Source organism: Ooceraea biroi, chromosome 2 (genome assembly GCF_003672135.1).
Source record: "Ooceraea biroi isolate clonal line C1 chromosome 2, Obir_v5.4, whole genome shotgun sequence".
Classification (NCBI taxonomy): domain Eukaryota; kingdom Metazoa; phylum Arthropoda; class Insecta; order Hymenoptera; family Formicidae; genus Ooceraea; species Ooceraea biroi.
The window spans coordinates 7,110,195-7,125,393 of NC_039507.1; the positions used below are offsets into that span (position 1 = coordinate 7,110,195).

At 41.7% G+C, this 15,199-nt stretch overlaps 1 protein-coding gene across 1 annotated transcript in view; it reads left to right on the forward strand.

Annotated features, from left to right (window-relative positions):
• The window catches only part of LOC105283401 (homeobox protein aristaless), a 127,123-nt gene extending 125,472 nt beyond the window's left edge, over positions 1–1,651 (forward strand). The window contains exon 5 of the mRNA XM_020033011.2: positions 326–1,651. Coding sequence (XP_019888570.2) covers positions 326–907 — 582 coding nt within the window. The 3' untranslated portion in view covers positions 908–1,651. The remainder of the gene's footprint in view (positions 1–325) is intronic.
• The last annotated feature ends 13,548 nt before the right edge of the window (positions 1,652–15,199 follow it).

Genomic DNA, 15,199 nt, shown 5'->3' on the forward strand with positions numbered 1-15,199 from the left:
GTGCACTCTTTGCAAAAGGAAACATACAGTGAAAGGAGTACTATCTTAAAAATCAAGCGATAATGTGATAAAAGGCCGTAGAATGTTCGTTTTATTGACTCGCGTCCGCAAACCGGCACGCAGCCGGCCGCTAACGACCGCTAAAACTCGCCACTCGGAATACCGACTGTGCCACTGATTGCGCAACCTAGAGGATTCCGAAGGTCGCGGTGGAAGGAATCCTTCCGGGGGCCGTTCTCCCCCGTTATCGTCCCCGCGCCGCCAAGAGCGGCTTCCACGAACGACACGGCGCCTAATCAGACCGCTCGTTCATCATGTGTTCCAGGTCTGGTTCCAGAACCGGCGAGCCAAGTGGCGCAAGCAGGAGAAGGTCGGGCCCCAGGGGCATCCCTACACCCCGTACGCACCACCGTCGGCGGTCGTGGCGCCGACCTTGCCGAACCCCTTTGCCCACCTGGTCAACTTCCCGCACAGGAAGCCCTTCGACGCCTTTCGCTACCCGCCGCTGGGTCATGGCCCGGTGCTCCCCGGTAGTTACGGCGCGCATCCCTATCATCGGGCACCGCCGCCGCTGCTGCCACCCGGAATGCCGTTGTCGTACACGTCCGCTGCTTCCTTCCAAAGCCTATTGGCGAACATATCGGCAGCGCAGCGACCGAAGCTGGTGCGAGGTTCTCCGCCCCCGCCGCCACCACCCGCACCAGCGATCGCCCTGCCGCATCCCCCGGTGGCACCACCACCGCCGCCTCCACCGACGGCCACCTCACCGCAGGGCTCACCCACGGGCAGTGTGGGCTTGCCAGACATCGACAGGAGGACCAACAGCATCGCCTCGCTGAGACTCAAAGCCCGCGAGTACGAGCTGCATCTGGAGATGTTACGTAAGAACGGGGATCTCATAAGTTGAGGAGACGCCACCGATCGGAGCGAGAGAGTCCGTCTTGGATCGGTTCGGACGGTCGCGGATGGGTAACCGGATTATAAATTTCGGATAAGGAATGTCGCGAGATATCGAGAGGATTCAATGTTATGGTGGTCTCAGGGTTCGGATCAGAACTTGTTCGATGCGACGTGCGCAGTCTGAATAAAATATCGATGTATTATGCAATCTTGTATATTATCTATTAATTTTCAATCATGTAATACTGATCTTCATCGATCAAGTTTTGATCCAATGTCTTGGTCGATCCATTGTCGATAATTGTGAAACGCTTTGAAGTGCGATGGAGAATTCGTGGCGAATGATGGCTAGATAACTGTATTGCTGATGTAGCAGACGTTCAACGCATTTGTCGATCGAAGCAGATTTTCAGCATTGAGAAGTAAAATATATGATTTGTTTTATCATTGTTGTCTATGATCGAATTCACGATATATAAATTTAACGTACGAGTATTATACTTCCGGTATATTTTATATTGTATTGCAAAAGAATTCTATAATCTTTCACTTTCTAATCTATAAGTGACAAATTGAAAGAGACGTCTGTGATCATTTTTTGTTTAAAACTATCACTCACCTCTTGGAATTGAAATTGTTAATTAGAAGAAAATTGCAATACGATTTCGTCAATTTGCTTTTGTTCATCATTCCTCATTATGCACAACATCGCAACAAGAGGTAACGGGGAACGCATACATAAATGAGAGGAGAAAGAAGAGAATGAAATTACCGTTACTCACGTACATTGCATGCTGTATAATTTACAGTATTCCGTAAATGAGGGAGCTAATAGAACTATGCAAAATCGAGGTGCTCGCGCGCGTATATTGTTTAAATCTGTTTCGCACGCATCAAAACGTGAATGTCTTGATTAACTCATGTAATCGATAATTACCTCGGCTTTTCCATTGAGGCTAGTATCGTACGTGTTATATGACGAATTAATTAGGTGCACCAATTGCTTGATCCGGAAAAGATTTTTTCCAACAAACTTTTGGAAGATTAAGCTAAAATTTGTTGTGAGACACTGATCGTAACGCTAATCGTTCGTATGTACGAAACAGATTTTCATCTTAGTAGAATCAAGTTTCGCACTTGATTACCTTTATTTAAACTTTACATGTCATAATTGCTATTAAGGAATCTATAAATACATTTTTTATGTAAACTTTTATGCAATATATATGTCCTTAATTTATTATTGCCACTTAAAGTGGATAAAAGATATTTTATCCTCAAGATTTGATAATTTTATATTTATAAAATTTCTAAAAAAATTTATATAAAAACAGGTATATAAAAATTACACACGATTTTCTGTATTCTGAAGGTAATTAGATATCTATAAATAATTGAATTTTGTTTTATTAATGTTTTCTCTCTACTTGAATCTGCTAAGATCGATCAAGAGTCCATCGTTCTCCTGACAAGAGCGAAGACAATGATAGCCACTCGCGATTCCAAAGTAATCCTTATCGAAAGATCGAAAAGTGTGTCCGTCCATTCTTGAAGGTTGTCCGGCATCGCGACGGAAAGTCGGAATTTTAAAGACTTAATTAGAATGAAAAAAAAAGCGATTTTCGTGAAGCAGGAAATATCCCTATAGATCTCCGATCTTTCCGCCGCGAGCGTGACCAACCTCGCACATCGTCGATTGTCGATCGACGATCGCGTAAAGCGCAAATGTAGTTTTATGTACTTTTACACGACACGTTACATATGTTTAGATAACGCGGAGAGAAAGATACTATTTATATATAAATCCATATACTTTATTTACGATCAAGCATTCTACATTATCGCTAGAAGTTTTACGACTGCGTAAGCGTACTTAGCGCGTAAGCCGTCTGTAAATAATTGTAACGACCAGCGCGTGTCATTTTTAATAAGGCCTTGCAATCACCTGTCCCGTTTGCGTAATGTACAACGACACGTAACGCATAGCCTACACCGACAGCCCGGGTACTTCCCGACGACGTTTCCACTTTCGGTTTTTTCATCGAGGATCCATCCGAGGTCCACAGCACACTAGCGATCTCGTAGCGATATTCGAGCAGCAACCGTAACGTTCACCACGTCTGACAACGAGCGTGCAAATTGCGTGAAAGCTATGGGGAGCGATAGTTCATATCGTGCCCTCCGTATGTCACGATGACAGGCGTGAATTGCGATCGAAATCGAGATCGAAAAGCGACGTCATCACGAGCCACCATCACTATCTCTCAAATCGAAACAGCGTCCTACGTGCATTGTACTTAATCTTATTATTACCTCCTTATCCCTTCTTTGCAATAAATAAATGATTACTATAAAGAGAAGGTGTTCTTTATTAAACAATCTTGTCATCACTGGACATTGAAAATTAATCAAATTTTTTAACTTTTTTCAGGATTAGTAATTAGTTCAGAGGTTTCAGTATTCTCTTTCGAATAAGAATATCAAATCGGATATTCAAGATTAAAGTTAATGCGTTTTACGCGTTTTATCGTATCTAAAACAAGCGGAAATTACTTTTACACAATTACAACATTAAAACATTTTTTTAAGATTGTACAGGTACAACTTCAATGCCGCCATCTCGCCGCAAAGAGATACGCGCCAGATAGCGATATTAATTTACAGGCTCGTCAGCTTTCCGAAAAATACCCTATTAACTCGCACATACATTAAATGCCCTTTTTCTCTCGAAGGGCCGCGCTCGAGGAATCCCTCGGGACTGACTTACGGCGAGTAATTCGCAGCCGGACACGCCCGGCCGACGAGTTATTTAAATATTTTACAGTTTAATGGAGTCCCGGGCCATTAACGGGCGTCAGCTAATTAGTAACGTATCCCGGCGTGTAACAGCGCGCGAGCATACTTTCATGAAGGCCCGCTAACGATCGCTCGATAAATCGAACATTCGTCGACAAATCGACTCGCCGATCAGGTCTGACGTGCAACGGTGGATTTAAAACAGTTTGGTTCGCGCCAGGCGGAGTGCAACGTGTTTCGGAGCACTTTCAAGATACATCAAGATTGCTTCGCCAAATATTAAATCGTGGTTTCATCACCGAGAAAGAAACTTTCTTAAGCAGAAATTAATTCCGGACTCATCGGAGAGTTAATCTTTAAAATTCAGATCAGGACTTTGATGCTGCTTTCTGCGGAAACGCGCGTTTAATCGCGCAAAACTGCATGGTTGAAAATCTGGTTGAAATATAAATATGTAAACATCGAATGACATCGAATGTATATTCGGCTGGAACTGAACGTGTAACGGATAGATCTTAATGATATGCTGGGAGATAATGTTCAATCAATTTCGCGTTCCAATTTCCTGAAACTATCCGAGCGAGCACCGGGAGTTCGGGTTCTACCGTGAGACTTTTTGCTGATCGCGATCGTAAATTTGCCGGAAAATCACGATCCTACAACGGTGGATGATTGAGAAATGGTATTAGAGAAATCGGACGTTAATACTGGAAATTACGGGGCCGCCGTTATCGCGATATATCGCGGCCAGTTCATGAGCGTCATACGCACCCGGAACATAATTACGTACTTTACGATAATCTTAAATGAGTATCGAACTATACAGGGTGTCCCGGGTTTTAACCGACAAACTGCGGGAGCATATTCTACTAGTGGAAATAAGAAAAAATTCTTATATCGAGTTTGCTTAGAAATGCTTTATTACAAAGTTATAAACCAATATTGAAAAGAAATATCAGATAAGTAACAACGGAACATAGTGTAGAATTTGGAAGGTCGAAGATGTTTATGTTACGTGTATTCACGTGTATTCATGTTCACTATGTTGAAACGATTCAGTATGATTGTTACTTTCACAACAGTAGCTGTTAGATTTCAATCGTCGTGTCAACTAGCAATTACTATCAGAATGCCAAAAGTGTTTTCAAATGAGGAATACACTGATACTCATTTCGTGTACGGATTCTGTGACGGAAATGCACGAGCTGCCGTACGAGAGTATCAACGTAGATTTCCTAACAGGAGAGTACCAGATAGATTTAAAGCAACGAATTACTAATTCAGTTACTGAGATGCAAGAAAATTTTCAGGAATGTCGTACCGTAACAAATTCTGTACTACGTCGATGTCTAGCTTGTATCGATGTGCAAGGACAACATTTTGAAATGTGTCACCAAATCATTGCGTAGATAATTTTTATTTTTGTGAAAAAATCCGTTGTTACTTATCTGATATTTCTTTTCAATATTGGTTTATAACTTTGTAATAAAGCATTTCTAAGCAAACTCGATATAAGAATTTTTTCTTATTTCCACTAGTAGAATATGCTCCCGCAGTTTGTCGGTTAAAACCCGGGACACCCTGTATATACTTAAATTATATATTTCCACTATATGTATCTATGTACATCGGCCGTTCATCATAATTATGACGGTGCTCAACTAACGTACGTAGCGGAACGAAAGCTTTTCTCCAATTATTACACGTATTTTTTAGTTCTATTTATACAATTATCTATGTATGCAATTACCCGATGGTGACCCTAACATCGTCTGATGTCTTTCAGACTTCCTCCTCCTCTCTGTGGTTCATCGATGACTGTTTCTTCACACATTCACTCGCGAAAATACGGCACTCCCGATACGAAATTCATATTCACGATGATACGATTGATCGCGCGACACTAAATGGCACTCACAATGCATACTGTTCTCTATTGAAGCAAAGTAAATTCGTCAACGTTACTGAAAATAGAAACTCGAACAATATTCTTATTTGTTATCACTTTGATTTTCATTTCGCACAAGTAAATCTTGCAAAAGTAATTTAAATAATTTATTTGGAATATAGTGCATCTTGTTTTGGTACTTGTATCGAGAGATAATACAAAGCGTTGAAAAGTTACATGCTATTGCATATTCGCTTAGCTGTCATTGCGTGAAGTATATAATAATGTAGTTGTTACTGTAAGAAATACGTTGCGTGTCCCAGATTACGCGATACCCCGAGGGATATCCTGAAGATAAAAGATCATATAATGATCTCTCTCTTTTAAAAAAACTCACGATACCTTGTAGCAATTTTTAAGCAAAATAACTAGCTTTGTCAACATGAAATAATTATCAAGAATTATGGTAAATAAAATTGGTACTTATAATTATATAAGCAATTACATAAGCTTAGAATTAATAATTACAGATAAATGAAGTAAAACGTTCCTGACATTTGCGACATATATTCATTTATACAAAGTAAGTGAATACGTAATACGAGAGAAATAATTGACACACTGAATATCAACAGCAACAAAACACTATTAGATTCTCCCTCTAGCAATCACCTGATTTATCCTTGTTCACATCAGCTGAAAAACGCGCACGAAACATTATTACTTATTAGTGATATTGACAAAAAACATCTTGTATCAAGAATCAATGCAAAGTCTTGCGCTAGAATTTTATTTAAAAACATCCGTACAGACTTTCCGATCACTCCAACACTTGCGCTGAATTCTACAAAGTAACAAGAGCAAGAGGATATTCAAGTAATCTTTAAATATGTTCCCGAGGGAAGCTGATTGTCGGATCGGTCCATGCAGTGGCAGAACCGATGGTAGCTGCCGATCGCTAAATTCATTTCGATGTGGACGGTTATTAGGTAGCTAGAGCCGGTGTAAAACGTCGCCGTAATCACCGGTTACTAACTAACTGGCTGAACCCCCGCCCTCTCCGGGCCCCTTCTGCATCCTCTCGCGACGTGCACGCGCATATACGCGATTTGCCGATCGCCGCGGGCACCGCCGATACTGTTTACACCGTAGTAATTTGCTAATGGCCAGGCCGACACGATGAATTCGGGATCGGGTTAGCTGCGTGGTCTGCATGCCGATGGCGGTGCGGCAGGGTCGACGACGCGGCTCCGAATGATCGAGGATCGATCACGCAGCAGGGAGAGGAGGGACACGCCTCCGCCGATCGATCGTGTCTTGCCGTTCGTCCGCGTATTACCGATCTATTGCCGCATACGGCAATCTACGTCGATCATCCTTTCGTTTACCGTAACCGCTTATCGCTCGGGCCATTTTTGATGGTGACCAAAGTGATGAAGCAAAGAGTATCTATTTATGTCACGCTTACACCGAGTAAGTACACCGAGAAGCATGTGCTTTTTGTTCAGGGAACATTAAAAGTGGATCTAAGATTGGTGATGAAAACTTAAAAGTTCAAAAGATAAAGAATTTTTATAGATTCCGCTTGGGGAAGATGTAAGTGGACACAAAAAAGAAGATAACGGAAAAGCTTACGGGTTCGAAAGCTTTCGGATTCATATCGTCCTCAATAAAACGTGACGCGATTTTTTGATCAGATATGAAAAGTTCTCTCTATAATTTATAAGAACAGTCAAGTCCAGATCAATGATCTTCGATGCCAATAAATCCGCGGAATCAAGTGCTCACATCTCACAAGGGAAGGTTTTTAGGTGTTACACTCGGATTTCAAAAATTTTTTGCATGCAGGTAGGGAGGTCCCCAAATAGAAGAAAAAAATAAAAGTAGCGGCCCAAATGCATATTTGCGCGCTACGTGCGCTATTTTCGATGTTAGGTTAATTACTCAAAAATGCTATTTCCAATCGAATTCTTTACATTTTTTATTTCACCTAATGCACATTTATATTGCTTTGAATAATTTTGTGTGTGTGTGTGTGTGTATGTGTGTGCGTGTGTGTACTTGTGTGTGCGCGCGCGCGTGTGTGTTTAGAAAATACGAGCGTCTAATGTAATCTCGTGCCGCGCGAGCACAGTGCGCATAAAAGGCCCATTGCTCAAAAATGGTATTTGCATCGTAACTTTTTTAATTTTTTACTGCAACTGCCAATGCACACAATTTGGAATAATTGTACATTGCGCAAATCGTAGTTTGCTCTTTCTGCGTGATTTATTGTATGCGACTTTAAATAGATTTGATCAGAATCCATAACGAGGACATAAAAGATCTGGTCAAGGGAGGTTTTTAATTCTTTCGGTTTTAATTTTGGTTTTGATTTCTTTTTAAAGCGTTGTGCATTAGGTGAAATAAAAAATGTAAAGAATTCGATTGGAAATAGCATTTTTGAGTAATTAACCTAACATCGAAAATTGCGCACATAGCGCGCAAATATGCATTTGGGCCGCTACTTTAATAATTTTTCTTCTATTTGGGGACCTCCCTACCTGCATGCAAAAAATTTTTGAAATCCGAGTGTAACACCTAAAAACCTTTCCTTGTCAGAAGCGTTTCGTTTAAATGCCTCTTGTTTCTTCTTTTTTATCTTTTCTTTCTCTTTGTCCTTTTCTTGCGCGCTCCTTCTCTTGCTCTCTTGTATCTTCGCGCGCAGCACGCGCAAGGCTTTATCCGGTTAACAATCCCTAATTACGGGGTTCCTCATAACTAACTTGGTTAACGTGGAGGCTCTCCCTTTACTACCCCCCTCCGCCTACCGAACCGCGGTGCTCGCCTATCATCGCGATGGATGCAGATTAACCGGTCGCCCGATCTCTCTCTCTCGGGGCCTTCGCTTTAACTTCCCGGCACCCGGCTTCCTTCGTTCACCGTTCACGGCATTCGATTTCACGTATCCTGCCACGCCGCCTCTCGGAGAATGGACCGCCAAGTTTTAATAACTCGTTACAAAATTTGTTAAACCGAGGCGAATACAAGGCGTACACCATGCACCGCCACAGGGTAAAAAGGAAAGGCAACCACACAGAGATTTGACTTTAAAAAATCCGCAGAACGGAGGCTACAGGCTGTTTTTCTTTCCAGCGCAGCAGAATTTCGTAATATATCCTTTCCGTACTAACCGATTAAAATATTGTCGCAATGAAAATGCAAAGAAAAACTCACCGGTTAAACCGGATCCACGATTCCGCGAGCCACGCTCATATTAAACATTGGAAGAGCATCCTCAAGTCCCTGAAAGCAGAATATTAAAATTAAAATAAAATACATAACGTGCGCGTTTAATTACTTTCATTACGTGAATCTTTCATGTCGGCCGTTTCGATTTAGAAAATTAAAATTCACCTGACAAGGATTTACAAGAAAGGGCGAAACGCAATTCATGAAAAGATCGACTTCAAACAACTTTAGGTGCGGGATACGTGAAACGACCTGTACACTACCTTCAACGAGATCGTTTCGCGAAAAATCGCGCGCAAGCTATATTGCGAGACTTTAAGCTCCCCTTAAGACCCCGCGACTTTTAGAGGGCAGTTAAAATGTTGCAGTGATGTATTTTATGTCGCATTCTGGAAGGGAGGCAGCCACGTGAGATATTTGAGAATAAGGATATTATCGAGCCGCGGCATAATATATCCACCGTCACGCGCATGATGGTCCGCCAAAAATCTGCGAGGTGCATCGAAACGATCGTTACATTGCAAGAGGGTGTTATTCTCCAGCGTGGGCATTTTCGATCGCACCTGATCGCGGCGTGGCTCGCACGACGACGGCATCACGCATCCCGTTTATGAGCGAGATAAATTTCGGGTGGAGGGAGGGGGCCCGCTTTCCATCGCCAAGATTTAATCGGCAACAATGAGATAATAAGGAGGAACGGAGGCCAAATATAACGTTACGATATATAATAACGCGAGATTGTATTATATTATGGATATGCGCATAATGCGATGTCAAATCGCTCTCGCGTGGCGCACAGAATAAGATACCGTTTATTTATGCGATAACAACTCTTTCCCCGTTCGGACAGATTCTTCAGAGATATTTCTTACGAGAGAACCTGTTTAAAATGAGATTAAAACGAGCACGAATTCTTCTGATTAAATTAAATTAACTTGGATGACATCTCACATGTTCCATTAGAAAACTGTCTCTCTTACATATAATCACATGTATATAAGTATTTATATATTAAATTCACTCTGAATTTAAGTTAGAATTTAATTGCCAGTATACAGGGTGTTTCCTAAGTAAGTAGATAAACTTAAGGAGGATATTCCTTGGCTTATTTTAAGAAGAAAAGGTCATATAAACATATGTCCTAAACTGCTTTGTTTTCCAAAACAAAGTACATCACTGTTTTCGTTCACTTTTCGTTTATTATAGAACAGTTTGTATTATTGCAAATGAAACAAATGAAAAACAATAGTAACCAAAAAGAAAAATTATAACGAAAAAGAAAATAGTAACTAAAAAGAAAAATAATAGCATCACAGTAACTGCTGAAAATGTCCACCTGCAGCCATGATACACGCCTCGACTCTCCTTTCCATTGATTGACGTACACGCTCAAAAATACCTGGAGTGTTACGTATTCTTTCACATCCATCTATTATGCGATTTCTGAGATCTTCTTCATTTTGAATAGGTGTAGCGTAAATTAAAGATTTAAGCTGTCCCCATAGAAAAAAATCTACTGGATTTAAGTCTGGGGATCTTGCAGGCCATAAATGGTTTGGTCTTTGAGTACCTCGACCGATCCATCGATTGGCAAACTTCCTGTTCAAAAATTGACCATCCCCACTCCATCCCCACCGCTGTTGACTCGTACTGCAAAAGCACGCTATCCGAAAAGTGAACGAAAACAGTGATGTACTGTTTTTGGAAAACAAAGCAGTTTAGGACATATGTTTATATGACCTTTTCTTCTTAAAATAAGCCAAGGAATATCCTCCTTAAGTTTGTCTACTTACTTAGGAAACACCCTGTATATCTCATCGATAACACAAATATGTTCGTTTGATTAAAACAAGAATACCGAATCTCCTAACTGTTCCACGAGAGCGCATAATAAATAACCATTACGCAAAGATACGCATGTATTTGCAAATTAAGCATGCCGCTTGCGCGCGCTGTAATCGAGATTTTTCTCAACGTATCCGCAACGTAAATGCACGCGCAAATCTCTAATTCTGGCATTCATGCTTATCTCGTAATAAAGCCCAACGTACGCTCTCGTCCGCCCCCGCTTCGGGATCCACAGGGGGGAAGGACAAAATCGACGGGGAGCACGGTGGCCGGGAACAGGGGCGAGAGGAGGGGGCGAGGTGGGACGAGAGGAGAGGACGAGGAGAAACTTTGTGAGATGAGGGATGTACGGCGTGACGGTCTAATTGAGGCCCTCTTGATTGCATTTACACCGCCGCACGGCCTCCCGTATCTCCGGGTGTATCCACGGAATTCCTCCACCCTCCCCGGGCGGATCCGCGCGCTGGCCGTATCTGGCAAACGCCGCTTCGATCCTTCCTCTTCACCATGGTTCTTCGCCATCCTCCTCCCCCTCCTCTCCCTCCTCCCGCTTCGACCATTCTCGTTCTTACCTTCCTCCTTCCTCATCATCGGCCTGCATCATCATGCCTCTCATTTGCACTGGATGCACTCTACTCGCACCGTCCCTTCGTTCTCTCTCTCTCTCTCTCTTTTATATACACATACACACATCGTACATACACATATATGTGCATACGCAAATACGCACTCGCGCGTATCTTCTCTCTTCCTCTCGCTCTGCCTCCTGCTCTCTCCTGATCTCTCCCTTTCGCCACTCCGAAAGATCGTACCACCTCTTTCGCCGAAGTAAACCGCCGCGCCATTATATAAACGCGCTCATCGGCGTCGTCGCTCGGTCCGTGACCTTGAAGAGACGAGAAGCGCGAGGAAGCAGAGGAGAAAGAAAGAGAGACAGAGAGAATAAAGACTGTAAAGGAGAAGCAAGGAGAGAATGACGAAAGATGGTGGCAAGGGGGAGAGGGAGGGGCGGAGGGAAGAGGAGCCACGTATCATGGGATAATTTGTCCACCTGCGCGTGCAACAATCTCACCTGATCCGCCCGCTATCTTCACGATCTTCCACCTCTTCCTTCTTCCCTCTCGTGGCCGATCTCGTTCGTTGCTCTCGCGCCACCGAACATCGTATTAACGCCGCCGGACGACGACGACAAGATGCTCGATAAGCGCCCGCATCGATCAACGAACTAAACGATCCCTCTCACGGCAAAAGCGAACGTAAACACCGCGACCGTACGGAGGACAACGCGACACGACTACCACCAGTTTGAAGTTGCGCACAAATTCGGCGCACGTAACGTGATTGGTGCAGCGGCGGCGGCGGCGGCGGACTTTACGATAATTTCAGGTGAAACTAGTCGGACGTCACATCGATGATTTACGAGACGACACCGCGTTACCGCTTAACAAGAATTTGTCTCCCCTCGTACCTTCCTCCATCTCTTTCTCTTCTCTCCCTTCCTCTCTCTATCCCGGCACGTCGTCATTTTCGTAACGAATTACGATAGTCTGATCTTCGATCTATCGACCGATCGCCTCCATTACGCGCCGATATATCGTAAACTACAGGGAAAACCCCGAAATCCGGCGGAACAGGAAAATGAGATATACAGGGTGTTTCCTAAGTAAGTAGACAAACTTAAGGAGGATATTCCTTGGCTTATTTTAAGAAGAAAAGGTCATATAAACATATGTCCTAAACTGCTTTGTTTTCCAAAAAAAGTACATCACTGTTTTCGTTCACTTTTCGGATAGCAGACTTAAATCCAGTAGATTTTTTTCTATGGGGACAGCTTAAATCTTTAGTTTACGCTACACCTATTCAAAATGAAGATCTCAGAAATCGTATAATAGATGGATGTGAAAGAATACGTAACACTCCAGGTATTTTTGAGCGTGTACGTCAATCAATGGAAAGGAGAGTCGAGGCGTGTATCATGGCTGCAGGTGGACATTTTCAGCAGTTACTGTGATGTTATTATTTTTCTTTTTAGTTACTATTTTCTTTTCCGTTATAATTTTTCTTTTTGGTTACTATTGTTTTTCATTTGTTTCATTTGCAATAACACAAACTGTTCTATAATAAACGAAAAGTGAACGAAAACAGTGATGTACTTTTTTTGGAAAACAAAGCAGTTTAGGACATATGTTTATATGACCTTTTCTTCTTAAAATAAGCCAAGGAATATCCTCCTTAAGTTTGTCTACTTACTTAGGAAACACCCTGTATAATATGGCATGCATGATGAATTTTAAAAAAATGTGCAATGTCGCGACGATTTAAGGGGGGAGCCTGCTTTAGAACGCTGAAAATAAGGTATATTTTACGAATTGTTTTTGGAGAAACTATACAGCGGATCATTATAAAACTTTGATGCATTTATTAGTACATGTTTAAAGATAAAAAAAATTATTTTTTGATTTGAATATATCGCTTGTAGAGGTCGTCCTGGAGAAATCTTAGTGCAGCCGCGTCGCCGGCATTGCAAATTGGTGAGCATTCTCCTGCCTCCAAATTTCGTCTAAACTGAAAAATTGAAATATGTTCTCGTTATTTATGAATTCCCATCGTCGATGAACCAAAGCGAGAAGAAAAAAGTTGAAAAGTGCCAAAATGGTGGAGCTTAGAACACAAAAGTACGATTTTTAGGCAAAGTTTTTGAACTTTTTCATGCAAAAATAATTGTTTAACTTAATGTTTTTATGAATATTAAAGGTTCATCGACGATGGGAATTCATAAATAACAAGAAAATATTTCAATTTTTCAGTTTGGATGAAATTTGGAGGCAGGAGAATGCTCACCAATTTACAATGCCGGTTGCACTAAGATGCCTCCAGGACGACCTCTACAGGCGATATATTCAAATCAAAAAATAATTTTGTTTATCTTTAAACATGTACTAATAAATGCATCAAAGTTTTATAATGATCCGCTGTATAGTTTCTCTAAAAAAATTCGTAAAATTATACCTTATTTTCAACGTTCTAAAGCAGGCTCCCCCCTTAAGGGGCGAGAAATGTGTAACGAAAATCCATCTTTCGCGACCGCCGTTGATGCGAATCGCGGGTTCAATTTCGAGACCGCGCGCGTGAGGTTATCTTGCTGTACGTCGACGCGCCGTAAATCGCGCGTCACTATGAAGATTCAGGGACGATCGAACATCGGCCGAAGCGGACGATGAATGATGTACACGATGTATGTAATTAAAAGGAGTACTCACGGTGTCGTAATGATTTAAGGAGAGATGATTTAACAGGAGCGCATTTTCGTTTAATGACGGTGCGTCCGCCGCAATTGCATAACCTTCCGAAGGTTACCTTCGCACAAAAAATTCGGAAACGGCGAAACGACGTGAATTGGCGACGAGCATGCGTAGTGACCGCGAAGCGAAAACTCGCGGTATTGCGGTGATGTTTAAAGGACGAGAACGCGCGTTTTCGCTTGGCGAGATCCAATTTACGCAGCGCCGTTATAATCGCGTAGATCACGAATTCTGGATTCAATCCGAGCCCGAGCACGGATTTGCGCACGAAGGTAAGCAAAAAGAGTTCATTATTGGATCATCGTTACCGTCGTATCATTTTTCGCCGATCGTTCATCGCTCTTCTTAAGGCTATCATCCGCACATCGCAAATTGCAACGTAACCTTAACCCCTAACTTTCCGCACGACTGCATATACGAGAGGAGAATTTAAGAAACGCCCAATAAATATATATATCCGAAAATTTCAATGTGCCAAAAGACGTATATAAAGCAAGAATACATAAAAATGATATATTGAGTATGTTATTTAGATCTCGATAACGAATTCCTTAGAGATGATACTTATAATTTCTTCTATCATTACAGAGAACTCCATTTCTATAATATATTATTTAAATGTCTAAATTCCTGCGTGATTCGACGTTCGACAAATTCTATTTATAATAATCAAATAAAGTTTGATATAAATTTATATGAAACTATTTTTCAAGTCCATTGCTATAAAGCTGGAATTATCTCAAGATTATTTGGAAGAATATTGCTTGCCTATTTTATTCAGAAATAGTGCTCTTTCATAAACTGTAGAAAAGTATAAATTTTCTTACGCTGATCGAACTATCGTTCGATATAAATGAAGAGACACGGTAGTGTCTCACGCCAAGTGCAGGCGCGAGAACATAAACCATGCCAACCTTGAGGAATTATATTTCCTAAACATTTTACTTTGAGTACTAAAGAAAGAAAGAGAAAGAGAGTAGCTCTTACGTAGACTTTGTATGCAACGGAAATAATGCTAATAAGTAATTCTTTTCTTGTGCGACAATAGAATCTCTCTCGTGTAATTCGCCGGCATCTTCTTGAACGCAGACAAAGCACAGAATTCACAGAAGGTACGTGTGCACGCAAACCTGTTCGCAAGAGAGCTGCGGCAGTCAACTTCGACGAATAATCATCGGTACTTTACGCGCGTGCGATTATAATATTCGAGCAAAATAAAAATTCCATTCGACCA